This window comes from Erpetoichthys calabaricus (genome assembly GCF_900747795.2).
Source record: "Erpetoichthys calabaricus chromosome 1 unlocalized genomic scaffold, fErpCal1.3 SUPER_1_unloc_15, whole genome shotgun sequence".
In the NCBI taxonomy this organism is placed as follows: Eukaryota; Metazoa; Chordata; class Cladistia; order Polypteriformes; family Polypteridae; genus Erpetoichthys; species Erpetoichthys calabaricus.
The window spans coordinates 64,278-75,614 of NW_026261580.1; the positions used below are offsets into that span (position 1 = coordinate 64,278).

The following is an 11,337-nucleotide window of genomic DNA, read 5'->3' on the forward strand; positions in this document are numbered from 1 at the left end:
TCTCCCTCTCTCCCTCTCTCTCAGCAGCACGCAAGCCTCCCCAGCCCCCCCTCTCTCAGCAGCACATGAGCCTCCCCAGCCCCCCCCTCTCTCTCTCTCTCACTCAGCAGCACACGAGCCCCCTCCCCCTCTCTCAGCAGCACGCGAGCCTCCCCAGCCCCCCCTCCCTCTCAGCAGCACGCGAGCCTCCCCAGCCCCCCCTTCTCTCTCAGCAGCACGCGAGCCCCCTCCCCCTCTATCTCTCAGAAGCACACGAGCCCCCTCTCTCTCTCTCTCTCTCTCTCAGCAGCACGCGAGCCCCCACCCCCTCTGTCTCTCTGCTTCGGGCATTTCTCCCCTGTGTAGTGTGTGAGCGAGTAAAGAGAGAGAGAGCAAGCCAGTATGTTACAGTGAGCGAGAGCAGGCTCAAAGGCAATGTGTTCCTGTGGTATAGCAGGTCCATAGCTCCCCTTCAAAAGACCATTTTTAATCAGGCGACTGACAGTAGTGGAGTCAGGCACAGAGAAGGTCAGCTGCAGAGAGAGCGTCTGGACTGTTGCAGGGCCTGAAGCAGGTGAGACGCTAATGAAAAAGAGGGACAGGGCTTATTAGTTTTTAAAGACTGCTTCCTTCATTGTGTTTTAACTTCAGTTTTAAAGGATTGAGCGGCTTTCTCTTGCGCTGCCTGTGTGTGCTTCTGTGTGTGTGTATGTGTGCGCGCTGCCTGTGTGTGCGCGGCTCTCTTTATCGCGCTGCCTGTGTGTGCCTCTGTCTCTCTCTGGCGCTGCCTCTGTGTGAACCAAGGTTCCACTGAGGTTGACTAATAAAAAGTCAACGTAGCTCAGAGCTGCAAGTGTACTGTGGCACAGACAAACAGAAATGACGGCATGTTTCCCTTGGCGTCGCGTCCGAGTTGGTGGGTGTGGCTCTGTGATTCTTTCGTCTTATCCAATGGTCTAAGAGTTGGTGGGCGTGGCTCCTTCCTGCGTGCCTTACTTGTCGGCGGTTTAATGAATCCACGCCCCTTCCGGCGTGCTTTCCATGGTCGGCTACTTGTCTTCTGGCTTAGTGAATTATATATATAGATTATAAAGCTGAACTATTTATTGTATATTGTAAAGTGTTTTTTTTCTTTTTTCTGATGAAATGTGTATAATATATTGTAAATAGTTCAGTATGTAATACGTATGTTATGAAAAAAGAGTTAGGCGCATGGTGGAGGCTGTAGGGGTTTTGGTGAGAAGCCGTTTGTATGACGCCCTGTTCTTTATTTTGTTTCTGGAAAAGGAAAAAGGATATAAACTTCTATGTCTCCTTTTGTTTTTGACACAACACTAAGTAGGATGGATTTGAGTCGTTACATGTGCTTACTGTCCAGGCAGGAGTGAACCTCACTCTTTGGTCAGGACAGTTCAGTTGTATTTTTCTCCAGTGTGAATTCTGGTGCGTCTCTGAAGTGTACTGCTCTGACAGATTTGTTTGCCACGTTCCAAACAGCAATATGGCTTCTCTTTGAGATTCATTTCTTAACAATAGTTTAGTTTGCTTACTTTTCAGGACACGACTGAACCTCACTCTTGAGTCCTGAAGGGTTCTTGTTTTTCTGGACTGATTTTTGAAGTGCTACTGTTTTTATTCTGTTGTGAACTCTCGTGTGTTTCTGAAGATTGCCTTTTTGTGAAAACTGCTTACCACATTCATTACAGCAATATGGCTTCTCTCCAGTGTGAACTCTCATGTGTATCTGAAGATGGTCTTTATGTGAAAACTGTTTACCACATTCATTACAGCAATATGGCTTCTCTCCGGTGTGAACTCTTTTGTGTTTCTGTAGACTGTTCATCTGTGAGAACTGTTTATTGCATTCATTATAGCAATATGGCTTCTCTCTGGTGTGAACTCTCGTGTGTTTCTGAAGATTGCCTATCTCTGAAAACTGTTTACCACATTCATTACAGCAATATGGCTTCTCTCCGGTGTGAACTCTTTTGTGTTTCTGTAGACTGTTCATCTGTGAGAACTGTTTATCGCATTCATTACAGCAATATGGCTTCTCTCTGGTGTGAACTCTCGTGTGTTTCTGAAGATTGCCTCTCTCTGAAAACTGTTTACCACATTCATTACAGCAATATGGCTTCTCTCCGGTGTGAACTCTTTTGTGTTTCTGTAGACTGTTCATCTGTGAGAACTGTTTACCACATTCATTACACCAATATGGCTTCTCTCCAGTGTGAACTCTCGTGTGTCTCTGAAGATGGCCTATCTCTGAAAACTGTTTACCACATTCATTACAGCAATATGGCTTCTCTCCGGTGTGAACTCTCGTGTGTATCTGAAGATGGCTCATTTGTGAAAACTGTTTGCCACATTCATTACAGCAATATGACTTCTCTCCGGTGTGAACTCTCATGTGTATCTGAAGACTGCTTATTTGTGAAAACTGTTTGCCACATTCATTACAGCAATTTGGCTTCTCTCCGGTGTGTACTCTCGTGTGTATCTGAAGATGGCTCATTTGTGAAAACTGTTTGCCACATTCATTACAGTAATATGGCTTCTCTCCGGTGTGAACTCTCGTGTGTTTCTGAAGATTGCCTTTATGTGAAAACTGTTTACCACATTCATTACAGTAATATGGCTTCTCTCCAGTGTGAACTCTCGTGTGTATCTGAAGATCGCCTTTTTTTGAAAACTGTTTACCACATTCATTACAGCAATATGTCTTCTCTCCGGTGTGAACTCTCGTGTGTTTCTGAAGAGCACTCCTGTTAGAGAATTCTCTGCCACATTCCACATTGCAGTGATTTTTCTTTCCTGTGTAAAATTTAAAACAAAAAAGGAAAAAAAAAAGCCCTTATTTTCAATTTGCTGCCTCATTATCAACATTAACTCACATTAAATACATGATGGCTGAAATTAGGAACAACCTTTGATCTGCATAAGCAATTATAAAACTTTTGTTGTACTTGGAAAACACACTTAATTTGTTAATTTTATGTCCTTTATTACAACTTCTCACCAGGGCCACATGTATAAAACTTCCTTATGCTCGGCCACATATATGAAGGCTGTTCCTTATGCAAAAGTTAGGATTTATAAAACTAGAACTTGCCATTTAAATTGGCTCAAAGTTCCCTCAAGTTTTGAGCATTTGTAAGTCCCATGCAGACTTTGTGTTAGCAATTTAGCAACTCCGGGTGGAAAAACGAAGAACTGAATAGAAAATCTAATTTCTTTACACATTTCACATTCTGATGTTTGACAGGCTACACAAGAAGTGAGTTTTGATGTATCACAATGACATTTTGGCTCATGATGAGGACTTAGCTGATTCAGACTCCCTACTGTCATCCTCTTTGAAGTGTGTGCTGAACTGCACCCTTCATTACAGAGACCACCATGCAGAAATCACACAATCCCAGTTCTCTTACAGGTCTTAACAGCTGTGGGTTATTTGGTGATGGCAGCTTTTCAGTGTGAACTGCCTGAATGGTGAGGAATCTCTCAGTCACCCTGAGCCACGTAATGCCATCTGTATGGGATGGTATACTTAAGACGGTAGACAGATACATGCAATATCGTTACCATCAGGCGGTGCAAGTCCTGATCAAAATGAAATCTGCAGCAATGTCTGCTGTGTTCAGCAGTGGTGGTCTTACTTGGCCTATAAATCCCTTTAGGAGTACTGAGCTCCCCAGTGTGTTCTCTCTTGTTATTGATATTCCAGACAGTTGAATTTGGTAATCTTAAGGTTTTCCGATCTCTCTAATGATTTCATTATTATTTTCCAGCTTCTTTGACTTTCATTGGCACAGCTCTTGCCCTCATGTTGAACAATGGCAACTACAGAGACCAAAGGTAGTCTGTAGGTAGGAGTAAGCTGAGGTGTCTTAGGCCTGCAAGACTAAAGCAATGAAACACACCTGAGGAATCACAAACACCTCTGGCACCAATTGTCCCAAACATTACGGTGCCCTGAAATGGGAGGACGATTCAGAAAAAGTGCTGTCATTTCTACAAGGTGTGACTGAAATGTTTGCAAATCCCCTTAAACGAAAATCAGTAATTTGTACTTTAATTACATCTGAATTATTTAATTCGTAATTTTAAACGGTGGATTAAAGGAGTAAATGCAAGAAGAATGTTTCTTTGTCTCCACCATTATGGAGGGTACTATATAAAACAGAATGCCACGCCAAGCATGAAAAGTGCACCTTCAATAATTAGAATGTGTCCTGACATTTATCCACACTTGAACTAAAACCACTTGACACCAAAACAAACAACAAAATGTCTTCTTTAATTCACCAAAGCAAAAGAGAGCAATGGATGAGTGACGCCTCAGCGCACAGGCCTACAGAACTGCAGTGACCTCGGAGAAAAATTAGAAGATGAGAAAACCGAGGAAGAGCAGAGCTGTTGGTGTTTCAGCTCTACAGGGGAGTGGCAGGTGACACCAGGACTGGTAACCTTTGTGACACGCTGGTGACATTTATACTCACCATTAGAATGGTATAGGGTATCTACTATCAGGACTTATTTATGTTGAGTAAGCTAAAATTTGCCAGGTTTTACTGTCTATTTGATCCAATGTGTGTGTTCACGTATGGAATTATTGTCTCTGTTATGGCTGCAAACATCAAGCAGTCCAAGCCTGCACTCAATGAAGAGCGCTATAAAGAAGGAATGCAACTGAATTAAACAGTAGTATTACACTAATTAATCAGTCTTGAGTTAAAATTGCCCAGTTTTTCCTGTTTATTGTGAAATTGGCTTGTAGTTGGTTGACTGGTCTACTGATTTCATGGCACGGAATATATTAAGCTGAGGACACGCGCAGCACTGACAGAGTGCACAGAGTGGAAACTGATGAAGAAAATAACTGCTGTGTGGAAATATCTTAAAGTATCTGAAATGTGATAGGAATGTTTTCTGTAAAGTTTAAAATGAAAAAGTTAGTTGTGGTGTATTTAAAGCAAAGACATTGTTTGTAACTAATCGGATGAGAAACGTTTAGATACAACACTCGGCTGAGCACATCGACTTTCAGCAATGCAGTAAAAGCAAGAAAACCTCTAAGGAAACAAATGGTGTCTTAGTTGTCAATAATGGTACTGTTTGAAAAGAACCAGACATATGATCAGGACAGGACAAAAAAATCAGAGTATCCCTCAAAAATAATTGCAATTTATCATTTTAGATACACAACCATTTTCTATACCAGAAATTTAATGGTTCCATCATTTAATTCTTCGCTTGGGTTCACGATATACTCTGCCAAGCAGATGATCCTTTTTAGACGTAGCATTACCAAGATGAACACTTTCATGACATTTCATACACAGTGACATGCAAATGTGTGGGGACCCCCCTGATGAGAATAACTGTTACTGTGAATAGTTAAGTCAATATCAGATTAATTGATCTCCAAAAGCCATAAAGTTAAAGATAAAACATTCTTTTCTGCATTTTAAACAAGATTTGTGTTTTATTTTTGATTTGTAGAGTGAAAAAAGGAGTATCCAGAAATGTTTGTGCACCCCAGGAGATTGGAGGTCTCGGATATCTTTTTCCCCCAAGATGTCAGACCCTAATTAGCTCCTTAGGGCTTTGGCTTGTTTACAATCATCATGAATGGCCAGGCGATGCAAAATTCAAAGCTGTATAAATTCTCAGACTCCTCAAACCTTGTCCCAGCAATCAGCAGCCATGGGCTCCTCTAAGCAGCTGTCTAACACTCTGAGGAATAAAATAATTTATAGTCACAAAGCAGGAAAAGACTACAGTAATCCCTCGCTATATCGCACTTCGACTTTCGCGGCTTCACTCTATCGCGGATTTTATATGTAAGCATATCTAATATATAGTGCGGATTTTTCGCTGCTTAGCGGGTTTCTGCGGACAATGGGTCTTTTTACTTCTGGTACATGCTTCCTCAGTTGGTTTGCCCAGTTGATTTCATACAAGGGACGCTATTGGCGGATAACTGAGAAGCTACCTAATCAGAGCACACAGTTAAGTTCCTGTGTGCTGATTGGCTCAGCGACGGAGTGCTGCATTAACCAGGAAGTCTCATCTCACTCATTCAGCATTAACGTGCTCCTGCTACTGCTTCAGGGGCTGTGTCCAACAGAAGATGCAAATGATTGCAGAAAAGGTAAAAGTTTTGGATATGTTGAAGGAAGGGAACAGCTGCACCACTGCAGGACACCATTATGGCATCAATGAGTCCACGATTCTTTTTATTTAAAAAGGAGGAAAAGCATATAAGATCTACGGCCGCAGTGTCCTTTAACCAGGGCGCAAAACGAGTTGCAAGTGGACGTGATAAGGCAGTAGTCTGGATGGAATCTGCTTTAGGGATTTGGATTGAAGAGTGCTGGAAGAAGAACAACGGCGGTGCTACACAGTCGCCTGAACAGGCTCCTTTAGAAGAGCTGTAACGCTATCCTTTGTTGTGCAGTAAAATTAAACTCATCGTTATCTGACAAGTCGTCGTGTCATTGTTGGTGAGTAACCATAATTAATTATCTACGTACAGTACTTATTACATGTACATAGTTTAGTGTCACTGTACACACATTTTACTGTATACAATTTTTCTTGCATTGTACGTATTTATTGCTGGTGGCCTGTCTGTCGTAATGGCTGTAACATATGTGATATCGGAGACGTTCGATATCTTTAAAATAATATTTAGGTTTTACTGTATATAAACTGTGTTTACATACATAATTTCAACGAATCTTACCTAATATCTAAGAGAATGCAAAGGGTTTATGCTGTACAATTGTGTGGGAAATGTTTATAATAGTGTGGGAGAGTTTATAAGGGCTTAAAATATATAGAAAGAACCATATGAACATATGGTTTCTACTTCACGGATTACTGTATAGAAGATGGCAAAGAGTTTTCAAGTTGGTAACGTTATTAAGAAATGGCAGTTAACAGCAATGGTGGAAATTAAGTTGAGGTCAGGAAGACCAAGACAACTGCTCATAGCATTGCTAGAATGGCAAATCTAAACCCCTGTGTCTTAAAGCTTCCTGGTGGTCTTTTGTAGTCAGACTCTGGAGTGGTGATGTACTGTTCTACTGTGCAGCAACACCACCAGAAATATGACATCCAAGGAAGAGCCATCAAAAGAAAAAATTTCCTGTGTCCTCACCATAAAATTCGAAGGTTGCAGATGAACATCTAAACAAGCCTGATGCATTTTGGAACCAAACCATGTGAACGGATGAAGTTAAAAAATAACTTTTTGGCCAAATGGCAAAGGTGTGTTTGGAGGAAAAAGGGCACAGAATTCCATGGCAAGAAAACAACTCTGACTGTTAAGGATGGGAGAAGATCAATCACGTTTCAGGCTTCTGTTGAAGCCAGGAGCACCGGGAACTGTTTACTGATAGAGGGAAGAATGGATTCAATTAAATATTAGAAAATTGTGAAGCAAACATCACACCATCTATAAAAGCTAAAAATGAAAAGAGTATGGCTTCTACAAAAGGATAATGATCAGAACTGCACCCCAGAATTCACAATGGACTCCTTAAGAGGCCCAAGCTTAATATTTTGTCATGGCTCTCTCAGTTCCTTGATCTGAACATTAATGACAATCTGTGGAGTGACAGACTGCCTGGCCCATTTCCAGCAGTGATGCCTTCAGCACAGAAAGACAGGGAGAGAGGGCTTATTCTGGATACTGTCTTCCCCAGGCCGATAGAGGGCAGCCCCCTTGGCTTTCAATGGGGCCACGGGTTTGGAGCATGGAAGCTCAAACTTGTTGGGACCCATTGCCACCCCCAGGAGGTGCCTGGATATTTACTGGGCCCTGTTTAGCAGCACTTCCTCCACACCAGGAGATGCTGCAGGAAGAAGGTCATTGGACGCCTGGGGCCTCACGTATAAACAGTGTGTATGCACAAAAATGTTGCATACTCCCATTTCCACGCTCACATCGTGATGTATAAAAACTAAACTTGGTGTAAAGCCACACACGTTTTCACGCCAGCTAAATCTTTGGCGTTTGCAAATTCCCCGCTTGGTTATGCAAACTGGTGGCACCCAGAGTCAATGTAGTGCTTCTGTTCCAGTGTGGTTTCCCGTTCTTTTTTAGATCCACATCCCTCACGCGGCTTTATCAAATACACTGAAATTAAACACATATTGTTAATTAATTTAAGACATCCGATTGTAATTAACCTGTAGCAATATATTGGTTCACGGAATAGAAAACTATTCCAAATACCATATTAGCTTTAGCGTTTTTACACTCAAGTATTTATCCCACTGTATCTGAGTGTGGAATCACAGCTCTACAGCAGCTGATCGGAAAGAGAATTATCGGGATACAGCATCAAGCACATGCTGCCTATTTGAAATGCTCTCATAGGCAAACGCTTCAGAGCCTTTCCTGTAGGGACATTGCAGTTCAAAAACAGTTTCATCCCAAGAGCTGTAAACGCACTCAACCAGTTCAAGTGCTCCTCGTAGAACTGTTTGTACTTATAAGTACAATCACCTCACTGTAAACTGGCAATACAGTTATAATATTGCACACCCTGAGTCACTTTATACAGTGCATATTTACATATGATGACGATATCATTTTGAACATGAAATGCAGCAAAATATGTTTATTACATTATATAGCTATGAAGAGGATGAAGAATGGAAAAGCCATTGGTCCAGATGACAAACCTGTGGAAGCATGGAGATGTTTTGGAGAGATGGCAGTGGAGTTTTTAACCAGATTGTTAAATGGAATCTTAAAAAGTGAGAGGATAATTGAGGAGTGGAGAAGAAGTGTACTGGTGCCGATATTTAAGAATAAGGGGGATGTGCAGGATCTGTAGTAACTACAGGGGGATAAAATTGATGAGCCACAGCATGAAGTTATGGGAAAGAGCAGTGGAAGCTAGATTAAGAAGTGAGGTGATGATTAGTGAGCAGCAGTATGGTTTCATGCCAAGAAAGAGCACCACAGACGCAATGTTTCCTCTGAGTTTGTTGATGGAGACGTTTAGAGAAGGTCAGAAGGAGTTGCATTGTGTCTTTGTAGACCTGGAGAAAGCATATATGACAGGGTGCCTCGAGAGGAGCTGTGGTATTGTATGAGGAAGTCGGGAGTGGTAGAGAAGTATGTAACTGTTGTACAGGAAATGTACGAGGGAAGTGTGACAGTGGTGAGGTCTGCGGTAGGAGTGACATATACAAAAGAGCACATCGATACTAGATCATCAAGGTGAAGGGAGCATCATGGATTGGCCTGCATGTTTCTTCATGGCCTTGATCACTTGACAAGATCAACGGTCACTGAATTGAAAATATTATCAAGAAATCTGAAAGAAAAATATCAGGATAGTAGAAGTTGAATAAAAGTTGAGTGATGACATAGGACAATGAGCACAACAACAGGAAGAAATCAAAAACAGAAAGGGTTAAACATACGGAAACCAGTGTTCTGGAATGGCCAATAAGAGACACGAGATGCTGTGGCCTGACCTAAAGAGAACTGATCAGAAAAGAGCTCTCGGGGATGAAGGAACTGAAAAGGTTTGGAATGAAGGGATGGGTTAAAATTCATTGCTGATCAGTAGCTACAAAAAGTTCTGTTTAGGTCATTACTGTTAAAGAAGGGAAAACCAGTCTGTAAAGATAGGAGGGTCATGGAGTGGACTGTGAATGTTTAAACGATGTGTTCAGGACTGACAAGAAGCCATCCAATTGTTTGTGTTATTACAGTAGTTTAGGACAACTGAGGCTGTCTGTAATCAGAACTTAGTTGAAGATCGGACCACATTGTTAAGAGGAATTAAAATGGATACCCAGGAAATTCCAGAGGGATCACTACCTTTGTCTTGATCTTGGACATTTGTATAGCACTCTTTATCGAGGATAGGCTGCGGACTTTCGCATAAAGTCACTATAATGGAAGAATAGCAAATTGCTAAACTTTACATAACAATAGATGAAATCTCACAATAAATTTAAACACACAATAAAATAAAGTATTTTCACTCCATTTCTAAGTTTCTCATAAAAATCACAAGACAACCTTTCAAACTCATAAACCCCAAACCTAAATGTTACACATTTTTATTTTGCACTTACTTTTTCCAGACTTCTTTGAAGATGGTCGCTTATTTTTCTGAATTCTAACAGATGTACTTTCCTCAGCCCTCTTTAGTTCAGACTGTAATGATTCAGACTTCACATTGATAGAAGGCTCTGGAGATGAACAGTGTCTGCTATGAGAAGAGTCTAACCTGGTCACCAGTCCATCTTCACACCCATCATGACGGTTGTCTTCTTTTATACTGTCCAGATTTGTACGGTTATGTGTCTCAATACTGACAGACTTCTCTTCAGGTTCTTCTTTAATGCTCACTGGCTGCAGTTCACTGTTCTCCTCCTTGATGCTCAGACTTTCCTGTTTTGGGTAGATGGACTCCCACTCACAGTCGTCCTCCTTAATATTTACAGTTTTCTCCATGATATTTGTGTCCACATCACAGGTGTCCTGTTTCATATTCATGGAGATGTTCCAGTAAACAGCAGCATTTGTTTTTTTCTGTGAAAAGAACAGGAATTAACTTCATTAAAACTTCATCACTTATGTCTAAAGACACTTGAATATCATTTTAGAACAGGCTCTATGTTATGGTTTATGTAAAGTTAGACAGTTTATAGCATGCTGACAGTAACTCAATGCTCTTCCTTTCAGATTATCAGAATCCTGGGAGTGGAGTGAAGGTCCAACAGACTCTGAAACAAGCAGACCATCTTACACAGCTGTGGGTCGGCAGAATTTACTACTTGAATTAAACATACAGTGCTGCTGGGGTCCCAGAATTCTCTTATCAGTTTATGTTGATGAAGGTTTGTACAAGTAGGCGCACAGGATTGTGTTAAGAAACAGAAAAGTCTGGAGGGAGGAGATGAAAGAGGAAATTAACTTTGCTGAAATGCGCAGCTGCAACAGGAGAAGACAAGCAAGTGAAATAAGGGGTTTGTTAGCTTAGGCTGACAGGTGTAACTGATGGTGCGTAACTTCTATTTTTGACAGTAGGTTTGACAAATATTTTCAATTCATTAAAAGCCACCAGTACCCTCTTTACCCACTGAATCAATCATAAGTTTTGATTGTGCTATCAGATTTAATAAAACCACCTTGTTCTCACTAAATGTTTTCAAGTGCTTTGTTCTGTTAAACTGTGACCATCCCTTCTCCATTAGTAAATAGCTGATTGACCTGACGTAAGCTACTTAACTGCACTGCCATAACAGGGATGGATGTGTGTTGTGTTAAAAGGAAAAAGTGTTTTAACTTTATAAGAAAGGGCAGAGCGAGCTCTT

General features: G+C 41.2%; 1 protein-coding gene across 1 annotated transcript; it reads right to left on the bottom strand.

The window, feature by feature from the left end:
• Window positions 1-1,106: 1,106 nt before the first annotated feature.
• Window positions 1,107-10,516, bottom strand: LOC114643275 (gastrula zinc finger protein XlCGF57.1-like). The gene is made up of 2 exons (XM_051921640.1): window positions 10,093-10,516; window positions 1,107-2,787 (listed from the first exon to the last, which is right to left on the bottom strand). The coding sequence occupies exons 1-2, from the start codon at window positions 10,514-10,516 to the stop codon at window positions 1,526-1,528; spliced, it is 1,686 nt and encodes a 561-aa protein (XP_051777600.1). The 3' UTR covers window positions 1,107-1,525.
• Window positions 10,517-11,337: the final 821 nt, after the last annotated feature.

Coding starts and splice junctions, on each gene's coding strand:
- LOC114643275 (XM_051921640.1), bottom strand. CDS start 10,516: ATGAATATGAAACAGGACACCTGTGATGTGGACACAAATATCATGGAG. Junction 2,788..10,092: donor TTCAAAGAAGTCTGGAAAAA/GTAAGTGCAAAA, acceptor ACACAGGAAAGA/AAAATCACTGCAATGTGGAA.